We start from the raw sequence: 16,163 nt of genomic DNA, 5'->3' as shown, positions 1-16,163 counted from the left end.
TGTGTTATAAATTTATGACATAATTTGCTAATTAAAAAAAGTCAGTGAAAACACATTGGTTAGTAGAGTGAAACGCCGCCTACCGCATCAGAATACGACGATCCAGTCAGAAATGGCAGCGCATAATGTACTTCACAATGTGTACCTAAAACAACCCGCCATTTCTGATTGGATAAACCTTTTTAGATGCGGTTTGCGGAATTCAACTCTACTAAGTGAGCTCTTTCAAATGAGGTATCACTCGACCCATGCTTCAATTTAAGATTTCCATGTTTTCCTCTGTGGGCCGTCCCCCCATGGTTGGCATGTCATGGTAATAGCAAGGAAAAATAGTTTACATAGCCGTATGACACTGTGCAAAGTTTATAGATGTTATCTCCTATGGTTTTTAAAATATTAAGCCGTACCCATACTTTTCAAACACCCTGTATATACACACATACATACATACAGGGTGTAAATTAAGTCCTGATACGGATGGATATATTCTAAACGAATTGAGTTATTGATGTAAAATCTTCACCAGACGTTTTGAAATACTTTTTTGGACTTTTTTAAGGATAAAATTATTTCCTCCCTTTTTTCAAAGGGGGAAAAGGGGAGTCACTTTAAATTTCCAAATTGCAACCCCTATCTTGTGGAATGTCATTTTAAAGGTAAATTCAAAAGAAACACAATAACACTAAGAAAACACCTGTATGCCGTTTCTAGTAAAAGTTATGGGCAAATAACGCAAAAAATAATCATCTGTAGGGACAATGCCAATATCTTGTTCATCTTTTAGTAAGACTTTGAGGTTGAGGGGTCCATCTTGTTTCTTTATGTAGCATCTAATGTTTCTGGTGTGCAAAATTTTGGCAAGAGGTATCTTTTTCTAGATGGCATTACAATATAATCCCTTATATTTGCCCATAACTTTTGCTATTATCACCGTAGAAATGTTTTGTTCATGCCATTGTGTTTCTATTGAATATACTTTTAAAATTACATGTCACAAGATAAGGGTTGTGATTTGAAAATTTAAAGTTACTGTACCCCCTTCTACCCCCCCTTTGAAAAGGGGAGTGAAATTTTTGTTACCCTTAAAAAAATCCAATAAAAGTAATTTAATAAGTTTGGTGAAGGTTGTATATTGATATCTCAATCCGTTTGGAATATATCCAGGCGTTTCAGGACTTAATTTATACCCTTAGATGTAAAGGGTTTGTTTGCCCATAACTTTTGCTAGGATCGTCGTAGAGATGTTTTTTTCATGTCATTGTGTTTCTTTTGAATTTACCTTTCGAATGACATGTAACAATATAGGGGTTGCAATTTGAAAATTTAAAACGACCCCCTTTGATAAAGGGGAAGGAAATATTTTCATCCTTCAACAAGTCCAAAAAAGTATTTTAATAGGTATGGTGAAGATTTTACATTCATAACTCAATTCCTTTGGAATGTATCCAGGCGTATCAGTTCTTAATTTACAACCTGTATGTATATATATATATATATATATATATATATATATATATATATATATATATAAAAATTTAATGTTAATTAAACATTTAATTATATGTTTAAATACAATTAAATGTATTCAGTTGATGTTACAATGGGAAGACACTCAAAGAATGATATTTTTTCTAAGTTGTATGTAGAAGAAAGAAGCTTATGTCAGTTTGAGTTCATTGATGGAATGGCGATATATATACTTCTATCTTCTGTAACTTTAAACAAGCTATCATTCCTTGTCAGTCTTGCCAATGAACTCCAACTGAACACTGAACTAATGAACTGACTGAAATATTCAGGACTCGGGAGCATCTGTCGTCTTCGAATTCGCGGGCTTTGTGAAGGTCGCCTTCGCTAGTAGTTCACGTGTTGACCGTTGGGATCGCATGTTCATGATGCAACATCGTCTTTCATGCTCAAAGCTAAAACGTCTCTCGTATTTTAGCTTTTTGGGTGCTATTTTTTATGATACAAATTTTAAATAAAATGTAACGTGTTTGATACACTCCAGGCTTTTTCGTTTGTCGAAAAATAACTTGGAATTAATACAAATTTAGGACAAGAATCGAGTTTGTTTTTTATATTTTCACATTAGGTTATCCAATGGCGCAGAGTACCGAATAAGGTTTGTTATCGCAAGATAGCTGAGCCAAGCAACGTCGAGCGTGGCTACTGCTTGGATGGGTGACCGCTGAACGATCCTGTCCTTGCAAGCAGCCCGCCTGCTCAGCCGCTGGTGGTGGTTCGGAAGTTACTTTTAAGCAACATGTGATTTGTATCACATTCTTCTTTAAGACTCGGTAACCCATAAAAGTATCTTAACAAATAATACATTGATATTTCCGTCAAAATCTGATGAAATCAACACATGTACATTCTCTGATCAAGTTTGTACATGAGTAAACTCACCTGTTATTTATCAAGCCACGCCGCATCTTTTCCACTAGTACACTACTGTCCGCGGTTTCAAATTTGGGTGAATTTAAAATCCAAAAAATAAAACTACCTATTAATGTGTGAATGCAATAGCGTGTTCAGGGGCCCCTGGGTGCCCCCTTACCAAACCGTATGAAAAATAATAAAATCCTCCGATAAGAGTATTCTACTGATAACTTTTAGCATGAAATAAATTTGAATATTTTATTAATTGTTAGGCGAAAGAACGAACCCCTCAAATTGATTTAGGAATGATAAGTTTGCATTAGCCTAGTTACTTCCTTCCGAGGTGGAGACCGAACGTCACTTCAGCGTTTGAGCCGCCTTTGACTTCAGAGCTTGTGCCTCCTCTGACTTCAGAGCTTGAGCCGCCTCTGACTTCAGAGCTTGTGCCTCCTCTGACTTCAGAGCTTGTGCCTCCTCTGACTTCAGAGCTTGTGCCTCCTCTGACTTCAGAGCTTGAGCCGCCTCTGACTTCAGAGCTTGAGCCGCCTCTGACTTCAGAGCTTGTGCCTCCTCTGACTTCAGAGCTTGAGCCTCCTCTGACTTCAGAGCTTGAGCCGCCTCTGACTTCAGAGCTTGTGCCTCCTCTGACTTCAGAGCTTGTGCCTCCTCTGACTTCAGAGCTTGTGCCTCCTCTGACTTCAGAGCTTGAGCCGCCTCTGACTTCAGAGCTTGAGCCGCCTCTGACTTCAGAGCTTGAGCCTCCTCTGACTTCAGAGCTTGAGCCTCCTCTGACTTCAGAGCTTGTGCCTCCTCTGACTTCAGAGCTTGAGCCTCCTCTGACTTCAGCGCTTGAGCCGCCTCTGACTTCAGCGCTTGTGCCTCCTCTGACTTCAGAGCTTGTGCCTCCTCTGACTTCAGAGCTTGAGCCTCCTCTGACTTCAGCGCTTGAGCCTCCGCTGACTTCAGCGTTTGAGCCGCCTCTGACTTCAGCGCTTGAGCCGCCTCTGACTTCAGCGCTTGAGCCGCCTCTGACTTCAGCGTTTGTGCCGCCTCTGATACTACACAGTGTGAAGGCACACATAATACCTACTAATATTATAAACGCGAGTGTGTTTGTTGTTACGCTTTCACGTAAAAACTACTTAACCGATCATCATGAAACTGTACACATATTCTTGGAGGTATCAGAAGTAGCATAGGATACTTTTTATTAATAAACAAGATTTATCTTTTAAGAAAAATGGAAGTAGGCTACTGCTTATGCGAAATCTAAATCCCCCTTTGCTATGTAATGGAACAAGGCTTCGGATAACGAAATCGGGGCAGAATATACCAGGAGCTACTATTTTAACAGCTGTCGGTAAAGGAAAAAAAGTGTTATCATACCTCGGATTCCAATTATTCCCACCGATCTTCCATTCCAATTCAAAAAGTTTCAGTTTCCCGTCAAGCTTAGCTTTGCTGTTACTATAAACAAAGCACAAGGGCAGACATTACAGGTAGCAGGAGTGCATTTAGAAAGCCAAGCTTCTCTCATGGTCAACTATATGTAGCCTGTTCACAAGTTTACACATATTTGCACCTGACGGAAAACTTATAATATAGTCTACAAATATATTCTACATTGATATTCTGCATTTTATCTTTTTAAATTGTTAGAATTCAAAATTATTTATTTTTGTAGCAGTGAAATATATTTTAACATATTATGTATGTTGTAATTTAATAAAGCATATTTAAGTTTTTGAAACTTCATTGTGTGTAGTAATTTTTAAGAATTGATAATCCTAGCCAAGCAATAAAATATAGTTATCATATTAATTCATCTCTATAGTAATGAACTCCGATGCTTATTCAATAACTCAAATGCGAGCGAAGCCGCGGGTAAAAGCTAGCACTAAATATCTTGATACTTGCGCAACCTGGGAAGTGTCATTTCCTCTCTTAAACTTAATCATCCGACTAGAACCCAATTTATTTATCGTTATAAATGTGTTCTTATCATAGCAATCTATATAAATAAAACTGGACATAATTTTAATTCTGACATTATTCGTTACATGATTGGTTGATATAACTTGAATGCTTGTATAGGAATTTCATCGTAACTAGACACCGATTCGGAAATACTTCCGGAGCTAAACGTTACTGACATAAGGCGAGGGAAAATAAATGTGGTCGTTGCTTCACATTATCCATCTCTACCAAGGACGCAGTCAGCGAGGGGTCTAAAGGGTCCGCACTCCCCCAAGTTTTCAGTATTAAATAATTCAGTATTACTGACATATACCGCTGAAAGATCGTTCTCAACAAAGAAACGGATCAAGAACTCTTTGAAGAACAAAGTATGACCTTACTCTCTGTCCACTACGGGAAAATATCAGTTCCCTCCCCCCATTTTTCTCCTGGCCATGTTCTTGATCGCTACATATTAGATAGATCATTAGATTCGTGAATTTTATTAAGTAGGTGATGAGTCCATATAATGGTCGAAGAAACTATATTGTTTTCTTTACAGTTTCTGGGTAATAACATCAGTTTACCTATTTTTAGACGTTTCGTTCCTCATTTTCCAGACATTTTGTGTCTTGCACAAGGTGGTTGGACATCACGGGCCCTGGCCGAATGTCTTTTCCGGGGCCCGTCAAAGCTGAATTCGATCATGCTGGTAGGATGAAGTGTATAATTAAAACACGTGATGGAAATTTCAAATCCATTCTCTAGATGCTCTGCTGACAAATAGACAGTCATACAAAGAGGTTGACACGAAAGTTACCCATCATAGAAATCATTCTTGTAGAAACGAAGTATCCTGCAAAATTAAATAAAGTCTGCATATGAAATCTTTCTCGACATATGTTGCCAGATAATAAATTCACATTTTCGTCCATTCCATTTGGTTTAATATCAGTGTTTAAATAATAAAAGTCTATATACAAAGTCAGTATAAAATTATGAATGTGTTGAGATAGTTAGGATGTGTTAATATATATCACAATTCTAATCTCTTATGTGTGTATTAAGTTTAGTTACAAATGTATTTATTACACAGTTACCAAATTATAAGTGTAATAATAAGTGTAGTGTGTGTGTGTAGTGTTCTGTAATATTTTATCATTTCTAGCATGGTCAGCCATAAGAGTAATGTAAATATATTCGCTAACGCTCAGCCAAATCCCACGGAATGACACCATCATCGAACTCAGTGTTCCTCTATAGTAGACCCTCTATAATCCGGCACTATGCCAGTTATCCGATGTAATTTGAAGGGCGTGGAGTGGGGGATTCAAGTTGAGATACGTTACTGAAAGCGTACATATTATAACAGACATCGAAATAATCGAAGATGGAACGAGTAAAGAAGGAGAAGAAAAGGGTTTACATACCTTTAAAGCCTTCATTTAAATTTAGTACACGAGTACTGTAATAGTAATTTTAAATAGTGTTCGGTGTAATAAAACACACATTTTAAGCATTTTTATTAATGGACTTCCATAGTCCGGCGTTTTCATTAATCCGGCAGTCTGCCGGATTAGCGAGAGTCTAGTGTGTTTAAATGAAGCTTCACGCTAATTTCAAGTCTATAGATCAGTCGGGTTTGGAGATACCGTGCGGACAGACAGACAAATGTAATTTGTCGAGCCCCACGAGTGTTCTGCTTTGCTACAGCTCAGAAAATAAGTTTGAACATTTTTTGATCGTGCTGTAAATTATGTTCTACTACAGTGCCGTTGTCGGACTCGAGAGTACGATCGCTCTTACTTTAGAACACGATAACGTGGAGTGTCCGCGTTGTGCGTGTATAATTGGCGCCAGTCATTCGTTATGTGCTAATGATACGAGCAGATAGCGTTCGGCCACACGATTGGCGTGGCTGATACGGGGGAAAGCGCCGCGCGGCGTCGCCAGAGCGCATCGCGGTGCCGTGAGACCTCCTCGCCGGTCAGTTAGTTATGTGCCGGTCTCGGAGCCGCTAGCGTTACCTCGGTAGTCGCAGACAGTGAGTGGTAGAGTGCGAGACATGGGAGTCAGCACGTTCTGTGGCCTCAGGAAAAAGAAGCGGAAGCACAAATCAGGCAAGATTACTGTACTATGTACCCTACCTTTGTTGTGCGAGTGCTGTCCCGTGTACAGGCGCGTGAACTGTGAAGTGGAGTCGTGTTTGTTGGAACCAGTCTTCCCACCGAACTGGGAAACCGTTAAATGTAGATCTTGCGCTCTAATTATAAGAAACGTTCTTAATTGGTAATTATCACGTGAGTTTTCTCGTAGGAAACCTCTTGAATAGGCCTCGAAAGTGTGCCCTTATTTATCTACAGTTGCATTTATCTATCTGATCTACAGTTGCAAAGTAGTCCAATCGTTTTAAATTAATTCCAGTATATAGATAATTAGAAATTTGTGTTTTAAAGTGGTGTAGATAAACCATAAGCCACTGTCAACTGTGGAACGTTTTAAATTGCGTGTTTTAAAAGTCGGTATCTATTTACCGAAGTCTGAAATGCATTGTAATAATAATTAAACTATGAAACCTATAAGCAAAAATTTACTAAAGTCAAAACTGACGAATACATATGGATCAGTTGTATTTGTTAAATATTTGTATTGTACCTATTATAATGCTGTTATTAATTAATATTTTTTTAATAACTGGGATAAGCATAACACCCTTCTCTGTAATTGTTTACATCGCACTTATCAGTGAACTCCGCAGTGACATTACTTTTAAAACCATGCTCCTAAAACTATTTCCGATAAGTGACGGAAGTGATATTAACTGTTGCGATATGCTGTAATATTGTTCTTACGCAATATAATAATAGATGTAACTTTAAAATTCCAAATTGTTTCTTTAGCTTTGAACTAAAGTGTTATGTCGATATCAGAAATTTATAATAATTTAATTCATATTTTTCTCTCATAATTAATTTAATTTCGTGAAACTCAAGAAACTATAAACATTCAGCGACTGTTATAGTGCTCCTGGGTCACATTTGTTATTAGGATAGGCAATTATTAAAGATTCCCTCTTGTTAGTGCAGTTGTCAGTATGCGATAACCTAGAATAGGAGGAATTAAAACTAATACCACTTACAATTCAAGGTGAATATTAGGGAAGGTGTCTGGCTGTGGCATCGAGGAATAGGTGACATAGAAACTGACAGCCCTAACGAGGTATTCCAGGTATCGGTAGAGAATATTCAATATTTATCCTATGCCGGAATTGTTAGTGCATGCAGTAGTTATCGTGACTATCGCGGTTATTAGTGAAGATGTCTGGCTGTGGCATCGAGGAATAGGCAACATAGAAACTGACAGCCCTAACAAGGTATTCCAGGTATCGGTAGAGCAAATGCAATATTTATCCTATTCCGGAATTGTTAGAGCATGCAGTAGTTATCGTGACTATCGCGGTTATTAGTGAAGATGTCTGGCTGTGGTATCGAGGAATAGGCGACATAGAAACTGACAGCCCTAACGAGGTATTCCAGGTATCGGTAGAGCAAATGCAATATTTATTCTATTCCGGAATTGTTAGAGCATGCAGTAGTTATCGTGACTATCGCGGTTATTAGTGAAGGTGTCTGGCTGTGGTATCGAGGAATAGGCAACATAGAAACTGACAGCCCTAACGAGGTATTCCAGGTATCGGTAGAGCAAATTCAATATTTATCCTATTTCCGGAATTGTTAGAGCATGCAGTAGTTATCGTGACTATCGCGGTTATTAGTGAAGATGTCTGGCTGTGGTATCGAGGAATAGGCAACATAGAAACTGACAGCCCTAACGAGGTATTCCAGGTATCGGTAGACAAATTCAATATTTATCCTATTTCCGGAATTGTTAGAGCATGCAGTAGTTATCGTGACTATCGCGGTTATTAGTGAAGATGTCTGGCTGTGGTATCGAGGAATAGGCAACATAGAAACTGACAGCCCTAACGAGGTATTCCAGGTATCGGTAGAGCAAATTCAATATTTATCCTATTTCCGGAATTGTTAGAGCATGCAGTAGTTATCGTGACTATCGCGGTTATTAGTGAAGATGTCTGGCTGTGGCATCGAGGAATAGGCAACATAGAAACTGACAGCCCTAACGAGGTATTCCAGGTATCGGTAGAGCAAATGCAATATTTATCCTATTCCGGAATTGTTAGAGCATGCAGTAGTTAGTGTGACTATCGCGGTTATTAGTGAAGATGTCTGGCTGTGGTATCGAGGAATAGGCGACATAGAAACTGACAGCCCTAACGAGGTATTCCAGGTATCGGTAGAGCAAATGCAATATTTATTCTATTCCGGAATTGTTAGAGCATGCAGTAGTTATCGTGACTATCGCGGTTATTAGTGAAGATGTCTGGCTGTGGTATCGAGGAATAGGCGACATAGAAACTGACAGCCCTAACGAGGTATTCCAGGTATCGGTAGAGCAAATGCAATATTTATTCTATTCCGGAATTGTTAGAGCATGCAGTAGTTATCGTGACTATCGCGATTATTAGTGAAGGTGCCTGGCTGTGATATCGAAGCCTAGGAGTCAGTTTCTAGACAGCCCTAACGATGTGCTCCAGGTATCGGTAGAGCAAATGCAATATTTATCCTATTCCGGATTTGTTAGAGCATGCAGTAGTTATCGTGACTATCGCGGTTATTAGTGAAGGTGTCTGGCTGTGGCATCGAAGAATAGGCGACATAGAAACTGACAGCCCTAACGAGGTATACCAGGTATCGGTAGAGCAAATGCGATATGTATCCTATTCCGGAATTGTTAAAGCATGCAGTAGTTATCGTGACTATCGCGGTTATTAGTGAAGGTGTCTGGCTGTGGCATCGAAGAATAGGCGACATAGAAACTGACAGCCCTAACGAGGTATTCCAGGTATCGGTAGAGCAAATGCGATATGTATCCTATTCCGGAATTGTTAAAGCATGCAGTAGTTATCGTGACTATCGCGATTATTAGTGAAGGTGCCTGGCTGTGATATCGAAGCCTAGGAGTCAGTTTCTAGACAGCCCTAACGATGTGCTCCAGGTATCGGTAGAGCAAATGCAATATTTATCCTATTCCGGAATTGTTAGAGCATGCAGTAGTTATCGTGACTATCGCGATTATTAGTGAAGGTGCCTGGCTGTGATATCGAAGCCTAGGAGTCAGTTTCTAGACAGCCCTAACGATGTGCTCCAGGTATCGGTAGAGCAAATGCAATATTTATCCTATTCCGGAATTGTTAGAGCATGCAGTAGTTATCGTGACTATCGCGGTTATTAGTGAAGGTGTCTGGCTGTGGCATCGAGGAATAGGCTACATAGAAACTGACAGCCCTAACGAGGTATTCCAGGTATCGGTAGAGCAAATGCAATATTTATCCTATTCCGGAATTGTTAGAGCATGCAGTAGTTATCGTGACTATTGCGGTTATTAGTGAAGATGTCTGGCTGTGGTATCAAAGGAATAGGCGACATAGAAACTGACAGCCCTAACGAGGTATTCCAGGTATCGGTAGAGGAAATGCAATATGTATCCTATTCCGGAATTGTTAGAGCATGCAGTAGTTATCGTGACTATCGCGGTTATTAGTGAAGGTGTCTGGCTGTGGCATCGAAGAATAGGCGACATAGAAACTGACAGCCCTAACGAGTTATTCCAGGTATCGGTAGAGCAAATGCAATATTTATTATATTCCGGGTTTGTTAGAGCATGCAGTAGTTATCGTGACTATCGCGGTTATTAGTGAAGGTGTCTGGCTGTGGCATCGAAGAATAGGCGACATAGAAACTGACAGCCCTAACGGGGTATTCCAGGTATCGGTAGAGCAAATGCGATATGTATCCTATTCCGGAATTGTTAAAGCATGCAGTAGTTATCGTGACTATCGCTGTTATTAGTGAAGGTGCCTGGCTGTGATATCAAAGGAATAGGTGACATAGAAACTGACAGCCCTAACGGGGTATTCCAGGTATCGGTAGAGCAAATGCGATATGTATCCTATTCCGGAATTGTTAAAGCATGCAGTAGTTATCGTGACTATCGCTGTTATTAGTGAAGGTGTCTGGCTGTGGCATCGAAGAATAGGCGACATAGAAACTGACAGCCCTAACGAGGTATTCCAGGTATCGGTAGAGGAAATGCAATATGTATCCTATTCCGGAATTGTTAGAGCATGCAGTAGTTATCGTGACTATCGCGGTTATTAGTGAAGGTGCCTGGCTGTGATATCAAAGGAATAGGTGACATAGAAACTGACAGCCCTAACGAGGTATTCCAGGTATCGGTAAAGCAAATGCGATATGTATCCTATTCCGGAATTGTTAGAGCATGCAGTAGTTATCGTGACTATCGCTGTTATTAGTGAAGGTGCCTGGCTGTGATATCAAAGGAATAGGTGACATAGAAACTGACAGCCCTAACGAGGTATTCCAGGTATCGGTAGAGCAAATGCGATATGTATCCTATTCCGGAATTGTTAGAGCATGCAGTAGTTATCGTGACTATCGCTGTTATTAGTGAAGGTGCCTGGCTGTGATATCGAGGCCTAGGAGTCAGTTTCTAGACAGCCCTAACAATGTGCTCCAGGTATCGGTAGAGGAAATGCAATATGTATCCTATTCCGGAATTGTTAGAGCATGCAGTAGTTATCGTGACTATCGCGGTTATTAGTGAAGGTGTCTGGCTGTGGTATCAAAGGAATAGGTGACATAGAAACTGACAGCCCTAACGAGGTATTCCAGGTATCGGTAGAGCAAATGCGATATGTATCCTATTCCGGAATTGTTAGAGCATGCAGTAGTTATCGTGACTATCGCGGTTATTAGTGAAGGTGTCTGGCTGTGGCATCGAAGAATAGGCGACATAGAAACTGACAGCCCATAACGAGGTATTCCAGGTATCGGTAGAGGAAATGCAATATGTATCCTATTCCGGAATTGTTAGAGCATGCAGTAGTTATCGTGACTATCGCGGTTATTAGTGAAGATGTCTGGCTGTGGTATCAAAGGAATAGGTGACATAGAAACTGACAGCCCTAACGAGGTATTCCAGGTATCGGTAGAGCAAATGCGATATGTATCCTATTCCGGAATTGTTAGAGCATGCAGTAGTTATCGTGACTATCGCGGTTATTAGTGAAGGTGTCTGGCTGTGGCATCGAAGAATAGGCGACATAGAAACTGACAGCCCTAACGAGGTATTCCAGGTATCGGTAGAGGAAATGCAATATGTATCCTATTCCGGAATTGTTAGAGCATGCAGTAGTTATCGTGACTATCGCTGTTATTAGTGAAGGTGCCTGGCTGTGATATCAAAGGAATAGGTGACATAGAAACTGACAGCCCTAACGGGGTATTCCAGGTATCGGTAGAGCAAATGCAATATTTATCCTATTCCGGAATTGTTAGAGCATGCAGTAGTTATCGTGACTATCGCGGTTATTAGTGAAGGTGTCTGGCTGTGGCATCGAAGAATAGGCGACATAGAAACTGACAGCCCTAACGAGGTATTCCAGGTATCGGTAGAGGAAATGCAATATGTATCCTATTCCGGAATTGTTAGAGCATGCAGTAGTTATCGTGACTATCGCTGTTATTAGTGAAGGTGCCTGGCTGTGATATCGAGGCCTAGGAGTCAGTTTCTAGACAGCCCTAACGATGTGCTCCAGGTATCGGTAGAGCAAATGCAATATGTATCCTATTCCGGAATTGTTAGAGCATGCAGTACTTATCGTGACTATCGCGGTTATTAGTGAAGGTGTCTGGATGTGGTATCGAGGAATAGGCAACATAGAAACTGACAGCCCTAACGATTTCACGTATCGGTTTAGCAAACAATTGTTTCTTATCCGGTAATTTGTAGAGCATGAATTATTGTTGTAGATATCGTGGTTGTTAGTGAGGGTGTAGAATGTATTACATTAAAGAATAGGCGGGTTGAAATTACCATTTGTTATATTTGGTATCGTGACATTGTTAGTGCATAAGTAATTATTTTCCAGCTGTATGCTGGCTTTCTTTGGAGCCTCTTGTTGGTGTCCGTGTTATCCAAGGCATGACTTAGACTTCGCAAGATATGCATTGTTTTATTGTTTTTATGATATCTTTCAGTTGGAAACGGCATAAGTTGGCGACGAAGTTCAATTAATTGTACTGGAAATACCTATTATATTAAAATGGCATTTTGAATAGCGCACATTTTGGATAGAGACGTATTTGACAACTCGGTAAATTATCGATGATTACTGTAAGTAATTATGAAGCAACAGTGCGGATAATTGACAACGAATGCAGGGTTATCGCTCGACTATTCCAAATAAATGGCGGAAAGGTAATCTATGAAGGGACACTGTGACGCCGGCTGCGATTTTGTGTGTGATGATCTGAACTGTAGCCCGGAACCGTTTATCGCATTACTTCAGGCTTTGCCGGATACAGTGCCGTAACCAAAGGGGTTTATGGGGGTTTAAACCCACCCCCCACATGAAATCTCACACGGGGGACTCCAAATTATATTCGAAGAAACAAGTTTTGGAGAAAGTAAATTCACATTATAGCAATCATATAATTACCAACTTGATTTGGTAATTACAATTGCAATTGGAAATTTATACTTGACATAATTCAAAATCATATGGGTTTGTTGGGGTTGTTCCATTGGTAAAATTGTGTAATGGTACACTTTACTAGTTTTTTGTCCCTCGGAAGGGAATATCACGAACTATATCCTGTTGAAAATAAAATCAACTGATTCAAACTGAGGGAAACTAGTTTCAAGCATGCCTAGTTTACAGAGGAACTATAATTTATACGTAGTTATATAATCTAATGTTATAGTCCCGCTGTGGTATAAATATATGCATCCCGTTACATCAGTGGTCATTGCGAGTAAAAATGGCCCTTCTCCTTTTTCCGAGATATAGTTTATCAAACTACCAACATGATATGTTGTTGTTGTGTTGATATGTTTATCAACATTCAGTGTAAGAGTTTCTCCCAAGTATTACTTTTATATTTATAATAATTAAAAGGCGCAATAAGTTTTCAGTTGTAATAATGATTTCTTCATTTGAAACAAAACTTTGTTCACGCGAATTTTGTAAAGTATGAGAAGCAGAAATAATTTAGAGTTATCTTATATTATAATCAGGCCCAAAGAAAAACTGTTTACGATAAATAATATAATATTTTTTAATATGTATATAAAATATAACTGGAGAGAATGACACGTGTTTTGTTTATTAAACCGTTCATTTCCTTAAGACACATTGTATTATCAACAATATCATCTTCTTAAATTATATTCTACCGAAATATCATTTTTATGTCATAAATAATTTTTATAAACATGTCACTCGCTGAAGAACATACTGTTCTAATCCAAACTTTTTACCTTCAGCCGTTCTTATTTGGGCCTGGTTACAAAATTGCTAATATTTCTTACCTTAAAAGCCTGTAATTCCTTGTGGAGTGATACAAAACCTATTTCACATTTTCTGTCTTCAGGGAAGTTTTCCTAAACGGCTATGACTTCGAAGTTTAAAAAGTATCTCAACAAAAAGTCAGGTTCGGAACGTGATGGGTGAAATGTATTTATGCATTGAGATGTCTACCTTCAGTTGGTTCACAGGATGCCCTTTTGCTCGCTTACCACAGAGTCCTTGAGACCCTTCTAACCTGCGGGTTAATGATCTGAGGGTTTACCACTCAAAATCATTTCCAAAGGGTTTTCGTTCTCCAAAAGAGGGCATTGACAATTCCTTGGGGGATGTGATCGCGTGACAGATGTAGAGAGTGTTTTCGGACGGATGGTGTCTCTACGCTGTCTTCACTAGTAATGTACCATGCAGTAATTATTATGCACAAGTACTCTAATTACTTTAGAACTCTAACTCATAAATTTAACACGACATATATACATAATTTTGTTCCTGGCCATCTTATACTTTCTCTTTCTATTAACCCATTTGTTTATCAATGGTTTAAGTTTTACAATAGTTTTCCACCTGAAATAAAACATGCCCCTAATATAACAGCTTTAAAGAAAAAATTAAAGTTCTATCTATCTGAGAGCGCTTTGTAAGAGAGTCCCTGTAAGCTAATATATTATTAATGAGGATTTTGACAGTTATTGCACTGAGTGGTTTTGTCGATGCTGCATCATAGACATAATATATATATATATATATATATATATATATATATATATATATATATATATATATATATATATATATATATACTGAAATATACTGTGTAATAAATATTTTGACATAACTTTGGAAAATTGATCAAAACTTCTAGAAGTGGTTAATTTGAGAAGATTAAACAAAATTGTTTCTTTTGTTATCATATGGCATACACGTCATTTAATTAGTACGGCGCAGTATGTATGTTACAACATACAAATCTGTAATGTTGTGATGACGTACATTAGTATTAATCAACTGGTGTATTTACTTTCTCTAATCTGATACGACTAGGCCTCTCTAGCTGTAATAATAATTCGTAAATTTAAACTCGCGGAAGATACATTTACCACAAAGCATACAGTGTCTAGCTCCTGATTTAAATCAACGTTTATTTTATTTCAACATATTTCTTACGGTAATCGTGTTAAAATATTACTATTTCTAATAAAAGTAAAAGGGATCTGACTGAATAATTACATGTACGAATCTAAACTGCGCCAACTCTGATATTTCTAGATTGTGGTCTATATTTTCAAGACTGCTATTTACAAGGCATTGCTGCTCAGCACGTCACGACCGTCGTTGGGCCGATCGTATCTAAGTGGTTTCGTCCCAACCTTAGGGGTTGGATGGAGGTAACCAACGTAAATATGTCGCTCTTGAATCCTTATTTTGTTTTGATTAAAAGAACTGCAAGAAAAATCCAAATTGAAATGATATTAAAGTTAATAGTCAAAATACGAGGACAACTTGGCAAGCCCAGCCTTCGACTTCAGCTTTTTTTTTTTTTTTTTTTTTTTTTTTTTTTTTTATAAGGGGCGAAAAACGCGCAGCGGTTATCATCGCCCTCAAGAGCAAATTGGCACCTAACTCGTATTTGGTGGTGTCAATTAGGCAAACATAGATTACATTCTATAAGAAAAAAATATAAATAGGAATGAAAGCAAGTAGTTGAGTAAATAATTTAAAATAACCTTAGAACTAGATAACAATACATGTAACAAGGGAAAGACTGTAAAGAGGTCTTAACCCATATAGGGGCTAAAAATATAAATAGAAACAAAATAAGTACAAAGGTACATAACATTAATTAAATAAACTATAAAAACTTAACAAATTTTACTGCCACCAAGGTTAGCTGTAAAGGGGCTAATTTGGCAGCTGTCATAATAATAATAAATAAAAATTAAATAATAAATTAATAAATATTAACAACAACCGATAATCGGAATAGATAAACTTAACACAATACTATATTTTGTTCATCAGCGACGTTGCTTTCAGAAAACATAAAAGTGTTTGAGTTGCCGTCTCGTCGTCGCAGAGAATATCGTTCAACGAAGCTGGCAGATTCGAGTTGCGCCTATGTACCGAGTAGCGAGGGCAGTCAACAAGCATATGTTCAACTGTAATAACAGTGTCACATGTGTCGCAGACCGGAGGATCATCTCTACTCATGAGGAAGCCATGTGTGAGAAGCGTATGGCCTAGCCGCAGGCGACACAACACAACCTCCTCACGACGACTCGGGCGGTTCGCTGTCTCCCAGAGTCCAACGCAGTCTTTAATACGACGTAACTTGTTGTTAACGACTGCCTGCCAC

General features: G+C 38.7%; 1 protein-coding gene across 3 annotated transcripts in view; it reads left to right on the top strand.

Moving 5' to 3' along the window:
• The window catches only part of LOC124368850 (KN motif and ankyrin repeat domain-containing protein 3-like), a 135,117-nt gene that overhangs the window by 45,574 nt on the left and 73,380 nt on the right, over nucleotides 1–16,163 (top strand). Inside the window, exon 1 of one of the 3 annotated variants that reach the window (XM_046826297.1) lies at nucleotides 6,283–6,458. The exons of the other annotated variants lie outside the window; for them this stretch is intronic. Within the exon in view, the coding sequence (XP_046682253.1) occupies nucleotides 6,404–6,458 (55 nt within the window). The 5' untranslated portion in view covers nucleotides 6,283–6,403. Of the gene's footprint in view, nucleotides 1–6,282; nucleotides 6,459–16,163 lie in introns of those variants that run through there. 3 annotated transcript variants of the gene reach the window in all.

Source organism: Homalodisca vitripennis, chromosome X (assembly GCF_021130785.1).
Source record: "Homalodisca vitripennis isolate AUS2020 chromosome X, UT_GWSS_2.1, whole genome shotgun sequence".
NCBI lineage: Eukaryota > Metazoa > Arthropoda > Insecta > Hemiptera > Cicadellidae > Homalodisca > Homalodisca vitripennis.
The sequence above is the reverse complement of the archived record's forward strand: the minus strand, read 5'-3'. Positions and strand labels throughout refer to the sequence as shown.